At 40.7% G+C, this 25,050-nt stretch overlaps 2 protein-coding genes across 2 annotated transcripts; both read left to right on the top strand.

The window, feature by feature from the left end:
- Nucleotides 1–484: 484 nt before the first annotated feature.
- On the top strand, nucleotides 485–2,246 carry LOC148101478 (glutathione S-transferase omega-1-like). Its single transcript, XM_087845650.1, has 5 exons — nucleotides 485–629; nucleotides 1,299–1,407; nucleotides 1,511–1,733; nucleotides 1,827–1,928; nucleotides 2,136–2,246. The coding sequence occupies exons 1-5, from the start codon at nucleotides 602–604 to the stop codon at nucleotides 2,244–2,246; spliced, it is 573 nt and encodes a 190-aa protein (XP_087701776.1). The 5' UTR covers nucleotides 485–601.
- A 14,568-nt stretch (nucleotides 2,247–16,814) lies between these two features.
- LOC148101477 (leucine-rich repeat-containing protein 34-like) lies at nucleotides 16,815–20,448 on the top strand. The gene is made up of 10 exons (XM_087845649.1): nucleotides 16,815–16,938; nucleotides 17,684–17,790; nucleotides 17,880–17,944; nucleotides 18,033–18,119; nucleotides 18,369–18,497; nucleotides 18,574–18,669; nucleotides 18,740–18,894; nucleotides 18,977–19,132; nucleotides 19,775–19,901; nucleotides 19,986–20,448. The coding sequence occupies exons 1-10, from the start codon at nucleotides 16,832–16,834 to the stop codon at nucleotides 20,160–20,162; spliced, it is 1,206 nt and encodes a 401-aa protein (XP_087701775.1). The 5' UTR covers nucleotides 16,815–16,831; the 3' UTR covers nucleotides 20,163–20,448.
- Nucleotides 20,449–25,050: the final 4,602 nt, after the last annotated feature.

Raw genomic sequence — 25,050 nt, 5'->3', positions numbered from 1 at the left:
ATGATTAAGGCTTGTTTTGTTTTGCAGAGGAGCATGAACACCTCTGCATAGCAAAGTATTCTAGAGTCAAATGTGAGGACATCTGTTTGACAGCTAACATTTGGTCCAAAGTGCAACAGGACAATAAACCTAAGCACAGCAGCAAATCTACAACAGAATGGCTGTAAAATAAAAGACTCAAGGTGCTTCATGGGCTGAGGTCCAGACACCAAACTGCCTGAAGTGCTGTACTCCTTCAGAGAGCTGTACATAAACAAATGACCCAATTAACGGAAACAAAGCTGCAGAGACGAGTGGGAGAACATTCCTCTACATGTGAGACACTAATAAAGTCATCATAAAACCATTGCTTTAAATTACTGCTGCCAAAGTTGGGAACTTTATTTGTCATATGACAGTCTGTATGAGCAACATAGTTTAAACTTCCACGGCGGCTCCTTTGAAGAGAAGAAAAGAAACACGTCTTTACCAGCCTTCTGAGACAACGGTGGGCGTGTCAAACTGAGTCGACACGCCCACCGCGGAACTAGAGCGTAAAATATAAACTTTAGCTCCGTCCTTTACAATCTGTTTCTAATCATTCGTTACTTCAAGCGCCAACATGTCTGCTGAAAAGTGTCTCGCTAAAGGTAAGAAATAAAGTATTACTCTGTTAACTGAAGGCTGCTTATCGATGTGAAATGCAATAGTTTTATTCCTCCGATTCGATCTGTGTTAAGGATTTAGCTTCGTTTTTGCAAAATTATGCTTTAGTCCTATGAAACCTCTTCGTGCCGATTTGAAGCGCCAAACGGTCCAGATGATTATTAATTTATAAACGTTTATAAACGAAACTCTTTATGCCTGAACCAATTTGTCTGAACAAACAGCGACTCACTGTGGCGTCTCTGAAAACAAGCAGACGTCAGAAAAGAAAAAACAAATCCAGTTGAAATACAAGTACAAATGTATAAATGTGCATAATCCACAGTCAGCTGCCCTGTAATCAAATAGAAATGATAAATTCACTGTAAGTTTGAAAATAAAGGTGTTTGTAAAGTCAGTTAATGCCGTTTCCATAAAGCTTGGGATGTTGTGTAAAAATACTACGAAGACAAAATGCTGATGTGGAAGCACAACATAACCCAAACTGTCAGCTATAAAATTACTCTGAAAATTATACTACTGTACAAAATAGATTTTTTTCTTTTTTTTTACTTTAGTAAAGGTTTAACAGGAGAAAAGTCTTTACGTAACCCCTCTTCAGGTTTCCCTACTGACCAGTCTTTTAATGGGAGAAACATTTCTGTATCCCTCAGGTAGCGCTGCCCCTGGCCCAGTCCCTAAAGACTACATCAGGGTTTACAGCATGAGGTTCTGCCCTTTTGCCCAAAGGACCAGACTAGTGCTCAAAGCCAAAGGAATCAAGTAAGGCTACTCTTTATTCTAGTTTGCTGTAGAAATGAAAAATCATCACAGTCATTCAACCTGTGCTTAAACATGCACACATAACCTGCTTTTTTGTTTTCAGATACGAAACCATAAATGTCCACTTGAAAGAAAAACTCGATTGGTACCTTAAGAAGAATCAATTTGGTCTTGTCCCAACGCTTGAGACACCTGCTGGTGAGGTGATATACGAGTCACCCATCACCTGTGAATACCTCGATGAAGTTTACCCTGAAAAGAAGCTGCTTCCCTCCTCTCCCTTTGCTAAGGCTCAGCAAAAGATGATGCTGGAGCACTTTTCCAAAGTAGGTCACACAAAAACTTGCATATAAACCTTAACGTTTTGTTTTTTGTTAACCACCACCAAATAATAATATTAATGTCACTGTTACCTACAGGTGATACCGTACTTCTACAAGATCCCAATGGATAAAAAGAAGGGAGAGGATGTCTCCGGACTGGAAGCTGAACTGAAAGAAAAGTTTGCCAAGTTAAACGAGGTAGGGCACACCTTTGAGGCCTCTGGTTCCTTTATCCATTAACCCAACATATGAGGTGATACACTGTGTGTGAATGAGTGTGTGCCTGTGAATCACAGTCATTGATCAAAGGTTGTTTTTATTAAAACAATTAAGTTTATCTTTCCTGACAGTGCCTGGTTATTCCAGTTAATTACAACTCTAATAAATGTAACATTCAATTTCTAGGACCTCGTTAACAAGAAGACCAAGTTCTTTGGTGGCGATTCTATAACAATGATCGACTACATGATGTGGCCGTGGTTTGAGAGGGTAGAAGCGTATCAGGTCAAACAGTAAGTAATAATCTTTACAGATATTTAACTTATAGAAAATTGTAAATATTTTTTTAAAAAAAAAGCTCAACTGTGGGGAGCCTAAGTATATTATTTACTAGAAATGTTACAAAAGTTAGAAATGTTTTTTGTAGAGATGGCACGATACCACTTTTTAATGTCCGATACCTATATCATAAATTTGGATATCTGCCGATACCGATATGAATCTGATATAGTGTGTTTTTTAATCAATAAAAATGTTTGTTAATATCTTGCTGCTTTTTGCATAAGTTCATACTCAAGTTACAAAAAAACAAACACTAAAGCTATTCTGTTATATTCGTATGCAAAAAATACACTGCACCCAAAATATTTCATAGTTCAGCAATACTGATCAATCTAATAAACTTAAACCTACTCCATCCTCCCTATTCTGGTATTTTAAAGAGTAAGCAACCTAACTAATAGGGTTGCAAACTCCCAGCGAAAAAAAAAAAAAAAGGGAAGGGAACCCCCCCACCTTATGATGCTTAATCGACGTAATCAACTTTAATTTGATGCAGTGTGGGAAAAAATGCACAGAAATCAATTATTTTTCAAGAATAATTAAATAGATTCAACATCTTTCTTCAACAGAATTGCAGACTGCACAGATGGTACCTTCCCAAAGGAAAAAGTACCATAGCTTACTAGGGTATATTAGACTTAATAGTTACTATATACAGTAATAGACTTCTATACATTTTTCATCAGATTAAAACTTTGGGTGTAAGATTCAGATAATTATTTAATAAAAGCTAGACATTTTAAATGAGAATAAGAAAGAAAAGTATGTCTTTGAGCCCCCCTTTTCCCTGTTAATGCCCTATCGGCCCCCCTGGCTAAACTTTGCTAGATCCACCCCTGCACAGTTACCAGCTGTCAGCTACTTAGAAAAGGATCCTGGTGTAGAAAGTAATAACAACAGCTTATCAAGCTTAAGGGTCACTCACATATCTTCTGTACGGTGTTTTATAATCCCAAACCTTCACAATCTATTGGAAATGTTCTGAAATGCATGATGCATCTGCACCACTGCAACTGACCTATTTGTCACATCAAGTCGGTAACAAAGGACACTTTCTGCAGAAGCAGTGATTCTCCCGACATTTCTGCATTTTCTACACTTCATTTAAGAACTATGGAAATATGGAAACACACAAAGGAAATGTGTATAGAAGAAGTTTTGTTGTTCAGTTACTGCCTAATTACACACAAGTTCACACAGATATATATGAAGTTGGACACTGATTTGAAACATTTCTCTATTTAAAGGTCCTCCTAAGGTCCTTCTTCTCTGTTATTTTCCCTCTTGTATGTGCTGTCACATTAAACATGACCAACGTTACAGAGAATGGAGTCTGTTGGAATTTTCTCTTTATTCTTTTTTTGGGGGGTTCAAAAACTTTTTAGGTAGTCAAACTAAAGTCTCAGGCTTCAGGCTGCTCTAAATGTTCTGTTTCAAGAGTTCTTTTCTAGTCTTGGCTCTTTATGATGTCAGTGAGGGTGGTCAGCTAACTCTGACACACAGCTTTGACTGTATCCACTAGAGGTGGATCGATTGCTTGTATTGGTATTGGATTAATGCTAGTGCAGTAGGATCAATACTTTTCTATCCTCAGTATATAGCCCACTGAATTGTGTTAAATATTTTCTTGAGGTAAATATACATCAAACATGTTCTATGAAAAATGTCTGACCCGTTTTGTGTATATCTATTTATAGCCTACGGCACATTTAAACAACAGACATTGAGCCAAAGTAGATTAGAGAGACGCACATTTAGATTCCAGTGAAGCAAAATACTGAGAAGCTGAAAGGCGTTTATTATTGTTATTATTATTATTATTATTATTATTGTTGAAAGTAAACATCACAGTGGTCGTTGAGATGTGCTCAGAATTTGCAGATCGATGATGATTGATCTCATAAGTCATGACCAGTGTTGGTCAAGTTACTTGAAAAAAGTAATCAGTAACTAATTACTGATTACTTCCCCAAAAAAGTAATCCCGTTACTTTACTGATTACTTATTTTCAAAGGTAATTAATTACTTAGTTACTTTTTAAAAACAGGATTTACAACCTGAATAGGTGATAAAGTGATAGATCTTTCAGCCCAATTCTACTTTTTCTACATAATCATCATACAAAATGTAATCAAATGGAAAAGTATCTTTTTAAAACTTGTTTTATTAGTTTTAATCTTTTAACTTTATGCATCAAGCAAAAATTTAATTATCTGCAACATTCTCTGACTGGAAGAAATTAGTTTAACATTTAAACCTATTTTCTGCACATTCCAGCACATAAAATAAAATATTTTGTGTGTTTACACTCAGTCTTTCAAATAGATGCAAGTAAAACACAGCAGAAAATAAATAAAGTCAAAGACTAGCGGTCCTGTTGCTCTATTTTCACCTGTAAAGCAGGAGTGGGGTAGGCGGAGGTTTACCCTGGTGCAGGTGTGCAGCCGTCGGTGGAAGAATCCGCGAGTTTCTCTGTGAATTTCCCATTACGTCGTAGCTACTCGGTGCTTGCTCGGAAGTTTAGGGTTTTTTTCGCTGTAAAAAGAAGTTTTCTACCCACGCACAACGGACACTAATGTTTTTGTCACTTTTTATGGAATCAAACTCAAAGTAAGGTCAGTACTTCCACGCTTTAAACGCTGCACGCTCATACTCTCTCTGCATGATCCATTGTTGATCTGCACACAGCTGTTGTCACGAACGTCACACTCGCTTACGTCACTGTCATGAGACATTCTCGCAAAAAAAATCACGGTTTTAGTAACGCAGTAACGCAGCGTTCCTACGGGAAAGTAACAGTAATCTAATTACCGTTTTTGCAATAGTAATCCCTTACTTTACTCGTTACTTGAAAAAGTAATCGGATTGCTGTAATCCGATTACTTGAGAAAAAGTAATCGGATTACTGTAATCCGATTACTTGAGAAAAAGTAATCTGATTACTGTAATCCGATTACTTGAGAAAAAGTAATCGGATTACTGTAATCCGATTACTTGAGAAAAGGTAATCGGATTACTGTAATCCTATTACTTGGATTACTGTAATCCGATTACTTGAGAAAAAGTAATCGGATTACTGTAATCCGATTACTTGAGAAAAAGTAATCGGAGTACTGTAATCCGATTACTTGAGAAAAAGTAATCGGATTACTGTAATCCGATTACTTGAGAAAAAGTAATCGGATTACTGTAATCCGATTACTTGGATTACTGTAATCCGATTACTTGAGAAAAGGTAATCGGATTACAGTAATCCGATTACTTGAGAAAAGTAATACTAAATATCATTAGTATTGGCAATACTGGCCTCGTATTTACTCCGTATAGTATCAATACCAGAATTTGCAGTATCCACAGCAATCCTCCCACCTGCTGCTCAAATCATCTGTTTTTGAGGGGCAACCAATCAGAAGAAAGCTGTCTTACAGACTCTGTGAGGACTAAGGGGCCATACCATCTTCCAGGATAAGACAAAGAAGGTTTATTTTGAACAGTGAATCATGCAAAGCTACTTTTGTAGAAACACAAATATACTTTCTGAAGTGAGCACACAAGATCCTGTTTAAAGCTCAAACTGCAGGCAGATATCTTTCTGTTTATTTTGGCTTTATAAACTATTTATGAGGAAGATAAAGCAGTTAGCAGATATTTTAAATTGTACTGACAGTAAGCGAGTGGCCACATCCCTGAGAGCTGAAACTCTGCTTCAACTGCTGCTGAACTGACAAGATTTATTTCATCAACCAAACACGATGTCGATGAAAGGCGTCGACAGCGCGACAGGTGGAAAAGCTTTCGATGGGTAAATCGAAGAAAACAAACAGAAGTATGTTTTCCTTGCTTCCTTATTAGTTTTGCAAAGCTCGAATAGATATTGTTGAAGAGCTATCGAGCGCGGTGTAATTGCTCTGCTTTTTAATGCAATGAGATGTTTCATCATTTGGAAAAACAGCATATTTAAGATATTGATTTCATCGGTTTCAATGAGGCATGCACGTCCACTGAGCATGTATAACTGTAATTATCACTGGCAAAGGATCGAGGGAGAACGGCTCTGCAACAGAAGAGCGAGCAACCACAATAAAGTATATTTAATAAAGGTAGCTCGCTTCAGTTTTGCTCTTCTGTATTTAGAAAGCGAGTCTGCAGCCTGAGTACGGCGAGCTCAGGCTCGGGCCAGAGGGAGTCTCGCTGCATTCATCTCCAAGGTAAATAAACAGCCAGTGGTTAGAAGCAGGAGGGGTAATATGGCCTAAAGTGCCTCACGCATTCTTATCATTACAACAACACTGTTTCCCATGGTTAGAAATCTGCAGGCCACGCTGTGTGCTCTGCCCAAAGGAAATTTATTTCAGGGTGGAGATGCAAAGGAACAGAGTGAGGGAAGCACCCTAGCCAAATTTAACATGTCATAAATTACACACATATTTCTCGCTCAGCTTGCTTTGATTAGCAGCCACGGCGAGTATATTACATTTTCCAGTAGAAAATTTGAAGAGCAGTCAGGGCACTGACATGAACTCACTCCCAGAGTGTTAGGAAAGCACTCGGTCCCTTTGTGACGAATGGATGATGACAGGAAATGAGAATATATGAAAACAAATCTAAATCCACAAGTTTAATCTCAGTAAACACATCACAAACTAAGCGGCTCTGTGTGTTCGAGATGCATTTCCTTAATTAAGAAATTTTATTGAGTCCCGCGTGTGCGGCGGCAGCCAAAAAAGCAGGAGCTGCTGTGTTTTTCGGGAACGATAGCTGGCTTTGAAATGCTACACTGACATCGCTGAGATTCGCCAATCACGCTGACTTCTTCCTGGCTCCGTTTCCCCCTCGACCGCAGCGTGATCACCAACGTGAGCCGGAAAATGCAGCTGGATTTGGCAGATGAAAAACTTTGAAATTGAGTTTGACAGCGTTGGAATAGCGGCAAGTGATACTTAATACCACAGAGAGGAAGGAGAGGACAGAAGACGAGGTGAGTGATGCGGCGGATCCGGATTGTTTGTGCCTCCATGCTGGGAAGCAGCGTCTGCCAAATACAGCTGAATGCAAGGCTAAATTCATTGTGTACAAGGGTGGGTGGATTACGTTGCAGGGGGCCCCACTAAATACAGGCCTCAGATAACTGAGGCAACCCGAAAACAGAATCTCTCTTCAAACAGGCCTAATTGAAAAGTCTCAGCGGTAAATATGGACTCTTGATCACATCATGTTTTTCTTTTTCTGGGACGACTGCTGCGGGTACAGTAACGTCCATCAAAAATGAATGAAATCTGACGTTTTTCATGTGCTTGACAGTAGCTGTGGCAGTGGGTTAGTCTGCTAGCAGCGTGACTCAAAGTAAAATTAGTTTCTTGGACAATCAGTGGAAATATCTGAGACATTTAGGTGGAAATCGTGTTTTCTTTTTTTCCACAGAGCATAAATCCCCAATAACTTGCTGGTGATCTTGAAGCTGTGAATATTAATCATAGTGAAGTGGGAATTCTGGCTCCCACAGTGTCTCCTTGGCTGATCCCTCTGTAAGCCTGCTTCTGCTGGAGGCTTTTTCCTGTTAAAAGGGAGTTTTTCCTTCCCACTGTCGCCATGCGCCTGCTCACAAACACAGCACACAGACGTTAGATGAAAAGCCCTGTTTTGATGTATGTAACGTTAAAGCTTTCAGTGCATTGATGCTTTGGTTTGATGAATCCGTAACCACGGTAACTTCTGACCCCACTTCCGCCAGTCCCTTTATTGTGGCGGGAATGAACCCTGTATAAGTTCCGGGTCAATCAGCTGCATGTTCCCTGCTCCTCCCTTCCCTGTTGTTCCTGTGGTTGGCGTACTTGTCAGATATCAACAAATTAAACACTACAGACCAGCTGACAGCGTGCAATAACCTGGCCGATTCATTCATCTTTACATCACCTCACAATCGACTCAACGGTCAGTGTAGTGGCGGCGCTCCGTCTCTATTTCACTCTTCTGTACCACCTTTAGGAGTCAGTCCGGCAACATGCATTTGAAACGCGAGCAAGTCCAGGTCCTTTTCTTGCAAAAAAGATGTTTATTGAAACTTTTAATTTACATGGCAAGACTCGGTCAAAAAACTGTTGCTTCCAGCTTATCTGACGCCCCAACTACGTAATTACAGCGTGCCGGAAGCCCAAAAAGCGCATTAGAATGTCGCACTTCTATATTCTATACCTTTAACAAAACAGTATTTTGAAATTAACTAGAAATTATATTCTTAACATCAAACATGTATATTTCTCCTCTAATCATTTTACAAATACCAATAAAATTAACCTTTAATTGGCTCTTACAGTCAGGTTTTCCTTTCCCAAAGTGAAGCTTGTTGGCACTCACCTCGGCTGCAGCAGCCACTGAGAAGATGTGAATCAGATCATGTGACATTCAAACAGGTCAATGACTGTTCAGACTCTTGTCAGGAGCTTCTGCACTTCTCGGCTTCTGAACTAACTTAATATGACAGCAAAACGCTAGATTTCCTTTTATTTGTTCATTTTTGGTATTTTACTTGTTTTCATGGTAATTTTATACGTTTTGGAGTCCACTGGTGCAGCTCTGCTGGAATGTCTTCTGTTTATTGCTTATCCTCTTGTTGTTTAGCAAACAAAGATTGCTGTCGTTCGCTGTGACTGGATGCGGTTGTTCTGTGTGCTTGCTGCTGATTAGTTTGTTCTGTGTTTTGCTTTGAATTCACGTTTCATCCTTTGTGATGTTTCCAGCTGCGTCTTCAGTGATTTTGCTTCCACTTCCTGTGCCACGTCCAAAGATGTGGCCTCAGTGGGCTTTGCTGCGAAAGATGATCAAATTTGTTAAAAAGCAGTAAACTGAAATGTTGAATTTTTTTAAATAAGGTATTTCATTCAGTGTATATAGAGCCTATTTTAAAGATAATACAAGTCATCTGGACTTGTCTAAATCCAAGTCTGGGAACTCCACGGCGTAGACGTCCTGGTGTTACTTTGGTAGACTGCATCGTGTTTACAGCCTGTCTGCACGCTGCTCCAGTCACACTTTGTGACTCAGATTGGATGTAGTTCTTTTAAGCTGCATCCAGAGACATTTTGGTCTATGCTCCTTGGTATTGCCCTTTAAAATCTTCTTTTTCGACACTATTTTGCACTTGTGGCTTTTGCATTTATGTCCTCAGGTAAACCCGGCACATGCTGGAGAGATTACATCACTCATCTCACCTGGGAACGCTCCAGCATTCCCTCAAATGAGCAGGACAAGGTGGCTGTGGAGAGGGAGGTCTGGGCTTCTTTGCCCGTGACCCAGTCCTGGGTGAGCAGCATTAAAATGAGATTTACTTCTTACATAAAAGTATGTTTATGGATGACCGTCCACGCAGTCGGACATCGGACACAAAGAGATCTCTCTAATGTAGACGGCAAATTTACATTTATGTCCATCACAGTTATTAAATTTGAGTTTTAACATAAACTGCTGCTGTGTCGTGTGTGGTGTTTCTAATTAAACACTAAACATCAAATGTTATGTAATGATAGGGCTGTTCGATATAACGATGTATATCGGATGACGATATAAAAACGTCTATCGTTTGTTTCGTGGTGTCGCAAAATAAACTGTTTACGGCAATATTTTTTCCTGGTTTTGATGGTCACTGTAGTTATTATTAATTTCTTAAAGTTCTCTCTTTCTCTTATATTTAATATAACCACACTCAGGATGGACAAGCGCCTGTTTTTATGCGTTGTCGTTAGCAACAACGATGGTAAAACCATTGCGTGTCTGCTTGTTTATTTTCCACACAAACCTTTCACAATAAAGCTCCAGATCCTGTTGAGACTTTTCAAAATAAATTGAATCACGTGAAAGATGCAGATTATTTACGGATGAGAAGCAAAAAAGAGCCATCAGGTGCTAAAAAATAAAGCTTAGACTCAAACGTTAGAACAGGCTTTTCCCCGCAGCACGCCGTGTAATAAATACTCACAAAGAAAACATCGCCGTTACAACTTATGTCTAAAAATGTATCGTTTAAGGCAGCGGTCTCCAACCTTTTTTGCGCCACGGACCGGTTTATGCCCGACAATATTTTCACGGACCGGCCTTTAAGGTGTCGCGGATAAATACAACAAAATAAAACTAGTACCGGTACAGAAAAAAAGAATTTATTCATAACACACGTGAAAAAACCCAGGAAAACCGAGTAAACGATACAAACGATAACAAAATAACCCTGAAAACTATACATTTCACACCTGAGCCTCAATTCTCGCGGCCCGGTACTAAGCGACTCACGGACCGGTACCGGTCCGAGGCCCGGGGGTTTGGGACCGCTGGTTTCATGCATCGGTTAAAACACTCGACTCCAGCTACACGACGCCCAGCTGGAAACGCTTCACACAAGTCGAGCTCCGAGATTCACAGAATTTACAGAAAATGTAAAATTTTGTGATTTATATCGATATCAGACGATAGATGTCTTATATCGGATGAGATGTTGCTCATATTCACAGCCCCATGTAATGAGCTATAAATGAGCATATACATATACTATCACATGAACATTAACAGCAAAGATCGTTGACCTGTTTTGTAGATAAATAAACATTTCTGCCCGAGCATCCTTTTGTCTCACACGCACAGATCCAATGAGTTTGAATTAATAAATAGATGCATGTGACATTTAACACAAAATCTGTGGAACAGATGTTGAACCTTTCAGCCTAAAAGTGAAGACATTTCCTGTCACTTGCGTCGCACCACAGAGCCACACAGACGCACGTCTTTTTGTAATTTCTGCTCTTTTGTATTTCTGCCCACTTGAGTGTTACTAATAGAAAGAAAATGAGCAGCAAGTCAAACGCGCTTTGAAGTTTGCCAGCAGTAATTGAGATGATTGATAGCTGTGTTTTCTAAATAGCTGGATATTGCATCCAGAGCAGAGAAAGACAATGTGGAAACAGCATCAAGGACAGGACGCGGTTTTCTGCTCGGCTTGAACGCCGCCACATGCACATATGCATATGCTTGTCAACTCATCGGTATCCACTCCTTCTATACAGGGGCTGACGAGCGCGCACATAAACACAAGCACATAAACCGGAAAGAATGCGAGAAGCCACAAAGTGCATAGATAACGAAATCAGTAAATAATAGAATACATTTGTTCCTGGTGAAATGGCTTCTTTGGAGGATGAGGCTCACTGTGGTTTCCATTTGAAGGATGCAAGAAGGGGAGAGAAAGTCAGAGGAGAGAGTAAGCACAGCTCATCAGCCCGCTCGAGATAGTAGCTTGGAGGAGTGAGATAAAGCTCTTTTGGCACAGTAAAATCATGCATCCATCACAATGCTTATCGGTCACTTGGGAAAGGTGCCTATAATAAATCGTCAGCTGCAGCGTCAATAGCTCAAAGCCAGGCAATGGGAGGCAACGGAGCAGTGCTCTGTGCTTGTTTGAACAGTGTGACTTATTTGGAGGGCAATCAAACAGAATGGAGATATTTATAATGTGAGCTCACTTCATATCTAGCCGGAGGGAGATATGAAGGAGCGATGATGGCTTCCAGATTTTTAAGGAGAGCTCAGGGGGAAAGGTGAGGAAGATTGCTGATAGAGAGCTGACTGCCTCTTCATCTTGTCTCTTCAGCCCACTGACGCCGTGCGGTGGTCAAAGGTTCAGCTACCTCGGGGACTGTCCACACACTGTAATAAATAAGGAGCCTGTTGGGCTACAGCAGAGCTGATCGTGTAAGCTTAAAGGGGCAGCTCACCTACATCGCTTCAGCAGTGACAGATAACCACGAGGAAACTTCAGTTTTATTTTCAGCTTCTGTCTGTTTTGTGATATTCTTATAAACACAGCCGGAGAGATGGACGCGTCTCCTCTGAATGTTTAATAAGGTGGACATCAGGTTTGGGGTTAGCGTTTTAGCTACATACCAATTACATTATATTACCTTTCTAATGAAGTCTACACAGTTTTACTGCAGTTCGTCTGTTAAATTCTTTTCCATTTGGGCTCCAGACAGCAAAGACGAAACGACGTGGACGCTGACCAAACACTAACCCCACCCTAACTCCATGTGGGTTGGGGGTGAGGATGTCTATGTCGCAGCTGAACTGCAGGAGCAGCAGCGCACAGGTACACTGGAATATTTGGTACCATCTAACAACATCTGTTCAAAAGCAGGAATCTCTTACAGACAAAACCTCGAGTGAATTATTACAACATCGTGTTACGTTCCTCTGAGGGGTCTAGGCGGTGAGGGGGAAGTAACAAAAAGTGTCCAGGTCAGGAAAAAGAGTCAAGGAGGCAAAAGGGTTAAAATAAATAGTTTTATTAAAGTAGCTCAACTAAAAGAGACGGACAAGCTGCTATCAGCATTTAAGGAAAACAAACAAAACTCAAGCGTTGGTCAATAAAGTAAAAAGTAAGTCAAAAAGAGAGCAGCTCACTAGCTGCAACCACACTAATGGCACTCTAGCCCAGAGCTCACCTTTCCCTCGGCTTAAATACTTTTAATTACTGAGAGTCAGCTGCACAAAAGAAAGGTGGCAACTAAGGCAGGAGAGATGGACGGACACGCCCACACAGACAACTTCAGGAGGCGGCCCTGCTAGGGCCGTAACAATAGTGATGCTTGATCTGGTACCTGATCGTCTTGGTTAAAATCACAAATGACCTCTTCGGCTAACCGGCTGATTCTGTTTTTTTAACCTGCTTGATCTGAGTGTTGCTTTTGACACGAACGTTCGTCTTGACAGACTGACTGGAATCACTGCTACACCTTTACGCTGCTTTAAAGCTACATTCAATTCAAAAGCTGTAAGTCTAGTTAGCACCACAGTCCCCCAGAGAGCTACCTTCTTCTGTCATATCTTCTATAAATGTTATGCTGATGACAGCGAGCTCTATTTATCACCCACTGCCCCGTCTTTGCCTCCAGGACATCAAATCCTGCTTCTACTGTAACCTTTGCAAATGAAACAGTGATAAAACCTCACTGGCATCATCCAGCTTGTCTAAATGTAACAACCAACAGCTGCCATCATTCACACCGTGTTTACATCCAGCATTGATTACTAGTGATGTGCATACCACTGTTTTTATTTCAAATCTGATGCCAAGTTTAAGCTGAACTGATCTGATACGGTACAAAAAAGTGATGTTTGGAAACGTTTTTTAAAAAGTGATGCGGATCAGCTGGAGGCTCATGCAACTATCTATTGTAGCCTTATTTCATTACTTATTTCAGAGACATATTTATTCATGTAAAATAATTTCCGTAGTTTTAAAGATCAACACAAAAACCTGAACCTAGATGTAAGTCACTTTCCATGATTGGGTCACCAACACCTGTGTACCTGGACACTGCCTGTCTGGCCCTATCAGCATCCTGTCCCTCTCCTCCTCTTCAGGTCCCCTCATCATAAACTCATCATCGTTTTTACCTTTGTGTTTGTGGCCTCGCTGCATGGGGAGTAACGGAATACATGTACCGCCGTTACGTATTTAAAATACAAAATATGAGTAACTGTATTCCGTTACAGTTACCGTTTAAAAAGGTGGTATTTAGAATACAGTTACTTTGTTGAAATAAATGGATTACACGGCGGTACTTCCCTGTTTCATATTGTGGCGGGTCAGGACTGTTTGGGTTTTGTTTGACAGCTATGTTCTGTTGTTCCAGGCGGCAGTGTTACGGTTGCCATGGTTACAGGGTGACGCTCTCTCTCTGCGTGTTTCCTGGGTGAGAGAGGCCTTTTTGTCGTTGTTGTGCTAAGCTAACAGGCAGAATGCTACAGGTATAGCTCTAAAGAATGTAGCATCATGGGCAGTGTAGTCCGTGCTGCAGGGAGAATGGACTGCCATACACGTTATGTGTCTGTGAGCGAGGGAGGGAGAAAAAGGAAAAGTACGAGCTGTCATCGAGCAAAAACGGGAGCTGGAAGCATGTAAATATAATAATAACCACTGCAGCCAAGAAGAGAGCCTGACGAGCCCAGCTGTAAGTAAGCTATTAAGACTCGACTGTACACCGTGTTCGTGTTTTCCTCTGAAACAATAAGTTCTGTTGGAGCAGGCGTTCAACGCCTCTCTCTGTCTCTGCTAGCAAAGTTGACCCAGACAACAAAGTAAAGCTAGTTTTCGGCTACGAGCCGACACGAACCCACCGTATTAGCCAGAGGTCCCTTTACTACGGTTCGGAGCCGCGGACCTTCAGTAACAGTAATAAATCACAGCAATAGTACATTCATGTAGTTGTAAACAGCATGATAATATATTAAGTAATCCAAAGTATTCAGAATACGTTACTCTCATTGAGTAACGTAACGGAATACGTTACAGAATACATTTTGGGGCATGTAATCTGTAATCTGTAATGAATACATTTTAAAAGTAACCTTCCCAACACTGCTCACAAACCACGTCTTGGCTGTTTGTGGAGGTGAAAGAGCTTCACAGACGACTCATGACTGCACGGCGCATCTTTACTTACATATTTCAGACATCGCTGTGAGACGTGAAGAAGAAGCAGTTCCTGTCCCAATAATATAGTTACCTTCCACTTTGTTCCTGTTTATAATAAACTACAAATGATTAAACTATAGATTTTATTCTGCGTATCGATTGTTGAACAGGAATCCCCTCGTCGTTGTCTTCTCTCCACCTCGCTGTCCCTTTCTCCTGTTTTCCTACTACGAGCTCTGGAGCCTTCAGCGGCGTTCCTTCAGACCAAATATTCCCAACACGGACTCAAATCCTGTCTCAAAATGCACAATTTAAACTGGCTCATTCACTTTGTTTGTACTTAGTAATCATTTACTTAGAAGTAACTTTAAATACTGTAAATGTGTTTGTTTGATAGTTTTCCAATGTGTGCACTTTAAAGTTAGTGTGAATTCGTCAGTACACTGCAGACGACCTCCTTCCTCGTGTATTAACTTTGTCAGAGGACTTTTGTGTCAAATTCAATTTAACAAATTTAGCCGTGATCCTTGTTTCTCTTTACGACCCGTCGGGCCTCCAGCCACGCATCTTTTTTCCATTATGAACATGACAATTGAACACAGATACACACTAAATAACACCGCAGCATGTGTAACACCAGTGCCTGACAAAACATTGTTAGCTAAATAGCTAGCACTGGCATTACAGTTGTCGCTGATGTCATATCCTCCTCCAGCTTACAGCTGCTTGGACCCTCAGACTCTGCTGTAAAGCCAAGATCTGAGCCACGGAGAGGAGGAAGTGTTCAGCAGGCCAGACAGTTTGACCAGGATGAAGTGGAACATGCAGGAGAGCACATTTATCTGCACTTAATATCCTTAAAGTATTCATCTGACTATTTATTATTTATTAATATTCTCTTAAGATTGTTTTCTTATTGTTTGAATTTCTGCCGTCGGGCAGACGGTCCAGGGCGATAAAATCAAGCACGAACACACTAAACATTACTTCTGCCTTGCAGTGATTAAAGCATCATTTGTAATTATTACTGATGGGCTCGTTTGTATATAATATAGTGAATGTCTACATTCATTTTGTTTACACTTCTCTATTCACATTTTATTTTATTTCTGTCATTTGTAACACTGTAAATAAATATATTCTCATTCTGGTTTGTAAAACTTACATATTTTAAGTCTTAAAATAAACATTTTAAATACAATCATGAACTTCTGTAACATGAAGCTCAGTTACTTGTGTCTGCGTGATGGTGCACAGCAGATGAAAGTCACACTTAGTGTTTTCAGTCCTGTGAACGCCCACATCTGTTTTCCTCTCGGTTACAAATCATTGTTTTGTATCATTGACCCACTAATTAATGTCACAGGTTCCACTTCATTATTATCTTTTTTAATATTATTAGTTTCATTTGTTTATACGCTAAAGCATTTTCTCTGAGTCATAATCAAATATTAATCACGTATCTACTTCTGATAATATGAATGCAGGTCACAGTTTATACAACAGCCCGGCATGAAAATAGTCCATTGTTTGCTTTTTCTGTTGGCCTCCAGCTTCTTTTTGACTATTGACTTTTATTAATTTGTGTTCTTGTAAATGCATCCATTTTGTTTCCTAAAACAATTTATTTTCTTTTACATTTCACTATCTGATCATAAAGATAAAAGCTGTAATTAAATGTTTTGCCATTGATATTTCTTCTTAAAACGTTTAGTTTCTCTTAAATTTGAATTTGTGTTCTCCTGAATTTAAAATTGAAACTAATAAATTGGAAATATTATTTTCTCTTAGAATGTTTATTTCTTGTTAATTAGCCATTTTCTATTATTTTTATGATTTTAAAGTTTTTTTCTTTTAATTCCACTCACATTCACCCATTATCTTTTTTTTTGTTGTTGTTACATACTGTAATTGGTTACTGAGACGCAAACCTACACGTTAATTTATTGTATTTCTTTAATATATTAACGTTCATCTCTTATCAAAAATCCGCCTTACGTTAAAATTTCCCTCCCGTTACTTGTTTGTACCTCCGCGGCTGCCGTCCCTCGTGTTGCCATAGCGACTCAAACAGTATCTAGTGATGACGGCCCAAAGCATGTCAGAGCTTTATAAAGCCGTGTGCGCTGAGAGAAAGGTAAAAGTGAATCCGTACGTTTCACAGTCATTGAAGAAGACGCCGTTAACGGGGTAAGCGTTTACACTTTAAACTCCAATGTAACTTTAGGGCAGCGGTCCCCAACCCCCGGGCCTCGGACCGGTACCGGTCCGTGAGTCGTTTGGTACCGGGCCGCGAGAGTTGAGGCTCAGGTGTGAAATGTATAGTTTTCAGGGTTTTTATCGGTTTTCAGCGTTATTTTGTTATCGTTTTTATCGTTTACTCGGTTTTCCTGGGTCTTTTCACGTGTGTTATGAATAAATCCTCCTTTTTTCGGTACCGGTACTAGTTTTATTTTGTTCTATTTATCCGCGACACCTTAAAGGCTGGTCCGTGAAAATATTGTGGGGCATAAACCGGTCCGTGGCGCAAAAAAGGTTGGAGACCGCTGCCTTAAACGATACATTTTTAGACATAAGTTGTAACGGCGAAGTGAAGTGTTTCATATTTCATACTAAGCACACCCAGTATTAAAATAACCAGGTGGTTAAAAAAGTGCTTGACCAGTTACCTGGTTAAATGTTGTGAAAATTATTCACAATTATATATATATATATATATATATATATATAGAGAGAGAGAGAGAGAGAGAGATTTATAGATTTCAAATATCAGATTTTTCAAATATCAGATTTTTAGAGATCTATTTGGGCCTCACATGGCTGGTTAACTAAACTGAGTGTGACAACCCTGTTTTAAGGATGTGTGTTTTTTCCAATGCATTTCCCATATAAACATTGATTCTCTGCTGGCGTGGAAAACTTGTCTGTGTGGCAGGAAGTTCACCCTAAAACTTCCAGGAAATGTCAGACAGGTTCAGAGACTCAGTGACGACGACGTCCTCGTTCTCTGTAAATGTCTCCGACATAACGAGCGTGTTACAGGTGAGCTGGCGGATTCAGGCGACCTGATTCAGACAAGGTGTGTTTAACTGTCTTTAACTACGTGTGTGTGTGTGTGTGTGTGTGACCAGGTCTTGATCTGAGCTACAACAACATAACAAATGAAGGAGTTGAACACCTTGCTAAGCTCCTGCAAGTAGGTAACAAAATGCAATGGGTGGATCATTTTCTGTAAGTAAAATGTTTCATGTTTGATGTATTTCGTGTTTGTTTTCTCTGAGCAGGAGGAGAAATCATCTCTGAGCTGTTTGGATTTAATGTTTAACGACATCCAGGCCAATGGAGCTCAAGTCCTCGCCAGCAGCCTGCAGGTTTAACACTTAATATGTTCTCATATAAACTGTTTATTCTTACTCTTCCCTTAGGAATTAGGTGCTTAACCCCCCACCCCCACCCCCCATGAACTAAAATGAGCTCGATCCTGGCCAGACTCCTCTTCACTCATGAGATCCTCCTAGATTTTAGCAGAATTCATTTACAGTTGGATTTTCATTCCTTTTAATGTGGCTCCAACGTTTCTAATGTGGAAGCCACGTCCCCGCCTGTCGTTCTCTCTGCAGGGTAACAGCACCCTGCTCTCTCTCAGGCTGTCAGGTAACAAGATCGGGAGAGGAGGAGGTTTGGAACTGGCCAGCGTGCTGCAGGAGAACTGCGCGCTGCAGGAGCTGGAAGTGGCCGACTGCGACCTGGTAGATGGGCTTCACTTTTTAAAAAGGTTTGGTGCTGACATCATTCTGTTTCTGAGAGTTTTCTCGATCCCTACAGGACACCAGCAGTATTATAGCGCTCGTCATCATGCTGAAGAAAAACAAGGCTCTTTCCTCTGTCGATATCAGCCGTCCGCTGCTCTTCAGCCATCAGGTACAAACACACACCAGGTATAAAACTCAGAGGGAGGCAGACTGATCTGAGCCAGCTCTTTGTGTCTCAGGAGGAGTGGGCAGTGCACTGCTCTAAGATGCTGGCAGTGAATAGCAGCCTGATGGAGCTCCACCTGGGGAGGATGGGGATGACTGACACTGGGATAGAGCAGCTCACTGAAGGCCTGGGGCGAAACCACAGCCTGCGCTACCTGGACCTGTGCAGGTAGGAAACGAGTCGAGCAGCCAGCAGAGGGCGCATTTCCTCCTCTTCATACCATACATCTGTCTTTCTTGGATTTCTGTAGCAACCGTGTGACCCGTGACGGTGCGTTTCATCTCGCCATGATGCTGAAGCAGAACAGGGCCCTGGAGATTTTAGATCTGTCATCCAATCAGATTGGAGATGGTGGAGCTGGGTACCTGAGCAAAGCCATCACCTGTCCGCGCAGCACCCTCAAAGAGTGAGTCCTGCATCAACCCCAGAATCAACCACACTCTTTTGGTAAAGAGGTTGCTCAGTTTTGATACACATGGAGGTTTGCAGCAGAGACAGAATCACGTTTTCTGCTTATTTTAATGATATTTTAATGACTTTAGAAACCAGAAGCCTGATTGTTTGTTTTTTACATTGAGACAAAGTTTACACAGAAGGACTATATAGAGTCTTTTATAAAGTAACTTTCAGGGATTCAGGATCTCTGAAGAAAAACGATCAATTTTTATTACTTAGAGATTTTTCAACATCTAACAAGGACAGAGGAGGGCAAAGTTAAATTGACCTGATTTTTGCATAACTTTAAGAATTTGAATGTGAAGAGAAGAAAAGATCCATGAACATAATGATTCAAAGGGTTCAAATATCTTTGACTTTATGAGCTTCAATATATTTTTCGGACTGAGGAAAACAGAAAAAAGGTTAAATATTCTGAAGAGCGTAAGATTATGAAAAAACTACAGATATGAAATATCCAGCTTTTAGAGGCCCAGGGGGGGAAGAGCAAAGCAGCAAACAGAGAAAGCTTTGTAAAGTAAACAGTTTTAGCTTCATCCTTTTTTAATCCTTTAATCTTGACCTGCTGTCACCAACCTGCGCTCTGTGCAAGGCTGTCTGTGTGCAGAAACAACATCACATCAGAGGGTCTGGTGTTGTTGGCTCAGGCTGTGAAATCCAGCTCGACTCTGACTCACATCTACATCTGGGGAAACCACCTGGAGGAGCCCGTATGCCGGGTACACCCCTCAGATGTCTGTTTCATCTTCTCCTCTAACATCCCATCGCCCCTCTAACAGATCCACGCTCCCTCCGTGCTTCAGGCCTTCAAGAAGCTGATATCCAGCGGCCGGCTGCATCCAGAACAGACAGATGTAAGCCCCTATGAGGTGGATGGTCACGTGTTCCTCGCTGAGGTCTTCCAGAGTTTGAGGAAACCAGTTTACAACATCGACTGTAATGGTACAGATGTGCCTACAAAGACCTGCTGCAAGCCCTGATTCCACCGCACGTCATGGACAACTAAAAGATTATTTAAACTGCAAAGATTTAAGTTTATGAAAGTGTTTTGTTTGTTCATCACAAACACAATTAGTGGCAATCATTTCTAATATTTTAAGACGTTGACTTCTACTAGACCTCCTGAAATAATTACATCCATAAACAGACATGCTTGTTGCAGAAGAGAAATGTTCAATGTGTTGTGTGATCTTATATTTTTATATTTTAATAAATCTGTTTGAGCAGAGTTTCTGTTGATGCTTAAAAAGCCTTAAAGAGTGCTGAAGTCATTCACAGCAAAAGATTGTTAACCGTCTACTTTACATGTCCATAAGAAACATGTCAGGTTGCTCGTTCAATGCAGCTCTGCCATAAAAGTAGGGATAGGGTCCTATTCATGTGTACATGGTGATCCTGTCAGGGTCCTTGGGGAGTATGAGGTCAGCCGGGGAGAAGTCGGACCTCTTCTTTCTTTGTCATAGATTCTGTTTCTGGTTTTTATGGACACATTCTAGCGATACCAGGTCGTTGAGGGTCTCCACTGTGGTTGCCTTTTTGCAGGCTTCGTGTCAGCTTCATCGGGTGGCGACCTCCAGGGTATACTGGGACAGTATCTGATCTATGTTCCTACCTTCACTTATGGTTACAAGCTCTGGGTGCTGACCAAAACAATGACATCACATATAAAACAATGAAAATGAGTTTCCTCTGATGGGTAACTGGGCTCTTTCTTAAAGGTAGGGGGAGCAGCTTGATCGACCAGAGTGAATTCGAGTTACTGCTCTGCCACATTCAAAGGAACCAGTTCTTTGGTTCAAGCATCTGACAAAGGCTTCTGCTGGGAGGAGTGTTTTGGGCATGTCCTACCAGTAGGAGGCCCAGAACAGACTCGCAGGAGGGATTACATCTATTGGCTAGCATGAGAACGCCTTTGCGTTCCCCCGGGTAAGATTGGGCCCAGACTGCTGCCCCGTGACCAATAACAGATGAAAAAGAGGATCACAAATGAACCTCAACAGCCTTCCATATCACAGTTTCTGGACACTTGTGCCCGGCAATGCAGCATAAATCATTCACACTGCACTAAATTTACTGCGATAGTTATTTTGTTTTGTGCTGTGGAAATCTCAGTACTTTTTGTCTGAACAGGAAGTTCTGCTTTTGCATTTTTCATTCAATGTTTATTCTTTTTTGGGGGGGTTGTTTTTTTTGCCTGTCCCGTTTGGATCTTTAGCCATCAGAATTGTTGTCTGAAGGCCAAGAAAGATGCCAAGTGGATTTACTTTACCAAGTGGATCATCATGGCCTTGCCATATTGGTCCATTTGATTGACCTTTATTATAATTATGTATTTATTTTATTTGAAGTTAACCCTCAGTCTGAACTAGAACTGAATTTCTAGCAAGAAATAAACCTCTTAACTTACCATCTTGGCTCCTCTTTCACTATTTACCTCTATGTTAGTCCCTTCTAACCCCTAGACTAGCCTGGGGACATAACAGTCATACTGAGCAGATCATTTCTTGTATGTGGGAAATGTTTGTGACACTGTTGTGACCTATTGTGATTAAATCGTAACTATATCTTGATATAGTTACGATAGTTGGTAGTTGGTATATAGTTGGTATAATATAGGTGCAGTGCTGGTGTGCAGGGGTGTTATGTGCCTTGTGGGGGAGGCTACAGACATGTTATAAATTGTTATGTCTATATCAAGCTTTTAGCCTAACAACAAGCAGAGATATGTGTGTATTTCTTAAAATCACTCTATATCTGCTTTAGAAAAATATCCCTTAATTCACCTGTGTTCACACACTTTGGTTTTCCAGTGCAGAGGAATGACAACAAAAGGAAAGACTTCACTGAGTGAAAAAGGATGAAGATCCAATGCAGCTGGTTTCAGGAGATAATGAAAAAGCCTGAACACCTTCTCTACAAAAACAGGGTGAGTTTAATGTTGTGATTGATTTAGATTTGTGTGTTACTTTAATTATAAAGTACTTATATTTCAACTGAACTTACAGCTCCACCTTCAATACTGTCATCCCACACAAACTCACTCACAAGCTGGCAACACTCGGCCTGCACCCCACCCTCTGTGACTGGCTACATGACTTTTTGACTGGCAGGCCCCAGACCGTCAGGATCGGCAACAGGACTTCAGCCCGCATTAGGAAACAGACATCTGAGGGGTGTACCTGGCATACGGGCTCCTCCAGGTGGTTTCCCCAGATGTAGATGTGAGTCAGAGTCGAGCTGGATTTCACAGCCTGAGCCAACAACAGCAGACCCTCTGATGTGAGGGGCAGAGAAAAGCCACGTGGATAGGAGCTACTCTCCGAGCTAAGGTTAGCCACAGAGGGCATGGATGCAGACGAGCCCAGCCTCCTGGACATCCCGAAAGAGCTTCGTGACTTTAGGAAAGACAACAACAAACAATATGCACATATTAGACGAGGGTTAAGAAGAGTTGATGCTAGAATGGAAGAGGCAGAGGGGCGATTCGACGAGACTGAGACGGTGCTACAGTTGTTTATTTTATTCATAAACTTCACTATTTCATTAATTATTTCATGGTTTCTTTGCATCTTCATCTGTAGTACTTACACATCGGTGTATGTTCCTTGTGTTTGCTTACATTAAAATACCAGCACTAATGACCAGAGCATATAGATGCAGCTTTTCATATTTGACAATATATTTTGAAAGCACAAGACAAATCACAAACAGTTTTCAATGTAGGTTTGGTTTTTTATTTGGTTTTATTTTTCATTTCTATATTTGATGGTGATGTGATGCTATATTACATGTTTTTAAGATTCAGTTGAATTTAATATTTGTAATATAGCATCAAATCACAACCGTCTCCTCAAGTTGCTTTATACTGTAAGATAGAGACCCTACAGTAGCAGCAAGAAAACCCCAATTAATTAATAATCCCTTATGAGCAAGCACTTGGCGACAGTGGGGAGGAAAAACTACCTGTAACAGGCAGAAACCTCCGGCAGAACCAGGCTCAGAAGGGACGGCCATCTGCCTCGGCCGGTGGGGGGTGATGGTAACGATAATACGAGGAGACACGATGAAGAATATTTCTCAGTCTAATTAAAGTCGAATGAAATAGTTTTAAAATAAAATATACCTCCGATGTTAACTCTGAGGCCAGACTGCTTTATGATTTTAAAAGAGGTATTTGAAAAAAATCAAGATGACAATTTAGTCATCAGTACTGCCTTTAAAGCAGCAGCTGAACAAATTCTTAAAACCTTTTAACACTGCTGAAAAAAACCTGGCAAGTTTGGATTTCTTTGGAAGATTCATGTAGACACTTAGATTCTTTCTTATGATCTTTCTAATAATGTCGTCAAAAGATGAATCTTCTGACAACATTACATCGAAGAACTTGTCTGCAGATCCAAACTCCTTGATAAGGCCTTTAGCTGTGTCCTTGACTAACTTATTTATGTTATTATTAAGAATTTTTAGGTATTCGGTGCATCTATCTTCAGAAAGTACCAAATCTGTCAGATGGTTGATAACTAACTCTAATTTTTCTGGATCCAGAAGATTTCTGGTATTTTTGTGCAATTTTTCTGCGATTCTCGTGGCTACAAGAGTGCTAAATTGTTTGGCAATTAGCCTATCATCGGGTGACACTAATGTTTCTGACAGTTCTTCCTCTGGGTTTTCAGAGGTTGCTGGCTGACTTTGACCCTCTGTGGGTTCAGTGTGAGACACTGATGCCTGATCACCGAGATTCATTGCTGGATGCATCAGAATAGTGTTGTCAAAAGATGAATCTTCTGATATCATTACATCGAAGAACTTGTCTGGAGCTGTGGCCTTGACTAATTTAACCCTGTTATTATTAAGAATTTTTAGGTATTCGGTGCATCTATCTTCAGAAAGTACCAAATCTGTCAGACGGTTGATAACTAACTCTAATTTTTCTGGATCCAGAAGATTTCTGGTATTTTCGTGTAAATTTTGTGCGATTCTTGTGGCTAGAAGAGTACTAAATTGATTGGCAATTAGCTTATCATCAGGTGACACTAATGTTTCTGACAGTTCTTCCTCTGGGTTTTCAGAGGTTGCTGGCTGACTTTGACCCTCTGTTGGGTCAGTGTCAGAGACTGATGCCTGATCACTGCTTGTATTTGAAACCAGGTTCGGGTCTTCTGCACTCACACAGACTGGCTGATTGGTGAGATCAGTAACTGGACTTGACCGTGATGTAAACAGTCTGTCGCTTGTTTCACCAGCATCTGGTCCAATCATAACTTCTTCCTTTGATGGGGTCAGCACTCTTACTATATCTTCCACGGCACCAGAAATTTTGTCATTTATAATAGTTTGGGTTAAAGTTTCATTCTCCAACCAGAAAAGAAGGTTTTGTAAGAACCTTTCCACTGAATCTTCTACGAGCACATATGGCACCTCAGGAGCAGAGGGTACATTACAGTCACCCTGTGAAGTCTTAGAGAAGTCTGAGAGACTTTTACCCATTTGCATCGTGGGGGCTGGATATGTTGACTCGACATGGCCGTACACATTTTCTGTCAACTCCCTTGAAAACATCTCCTTACTTGTCAGGTCAAGGTGTCCTGCCTGGGTTAATTTACTAAACAATTTATTCAGAACCGGCACGACCGTTGTAAATTTGAGCGGAGAAGAACTTTCAACTGTGGTTTCTAAGGTTGGTGTTTTTCTGGGAATTTCTGAGGGATTCATGTGTTCGCGTTTCCTGGAGTCAGCTCTCTCACTCTCCGGGGAGTTTGCCTGTTGTCTCTGAAAGGTCAAAAATCCTTTGCTTTCCTTCAAATGATCTTTCAGCTCACTGTTCATTTTTTCAAATTCCTTTTTAGCAAACCTGAAGAAGTGTTGTTT

This window comes from Neolamprologus brichardi, chromosome 9 (assembly GCF_056152115.1).
Source record: "Neolamprologus brichardi isolate AB-2024 chromosome 9, ASM5615211v1, whole genome shotgun sequence".
Lineage (NCBI taxonomy): Eukaryota > Metazoa > Chordata > Actinopteri > Cichliformes > Cichlidae > Neolamprologus > Neolamprologus brichardi.
The sequence above is the reverse complement of the archived record's forward strand: the minus strand, read 5'-3'. Positions and strand labels throughout refer to the sequence as shown.

Excerpts from the sequence above, each read along its gene's own strand:
- LOC148101478 (XM_087845650.1), top strand. The coding sequence starts at position 602 with ATGTCTGCTGAAAAGTGTCTCGCTAAAG. Across the intron at positions 630-1,298 it reads TGAAAAGTGTCTCGCTAAAG|GTAGCGCTGCCCCTGGCCCA; the intron begins GTAAGAAATAAA and ends TGTATCCCTCAG. Across the intron at positions 1,734-1,826 it reads TGCTGGAGCACTTTTCCAAA|GTGATACCGTACTTCTACAA; the intron begins GTAGGTCACACA and ends TGTTACCTACAG.
- LOC148101477 (XM_087845649.1), top strand. The coding sequence starts at position 16,832 with ATGACGGCCCAAAGCATGTCAGAGCTTTATAAAGCCGTGTGCGCTGAG. Across the intron at positions 18,670-18,739 it reads CGCTGCTCTTCAGCCATCAG|GAGGAGTGGGCAGTGCACTG; the intron begins GTACAAACACAC and ends TTTGTGTCTCAG. Across the intron at positions 19,133-19,774 it reads CCGCGCAGCACCCTCAAAGA|GCTGTCTGTGTGCAGAAACA; the intron begins GTGAGTCCTGCA and ends GCTCTGTGCAAG.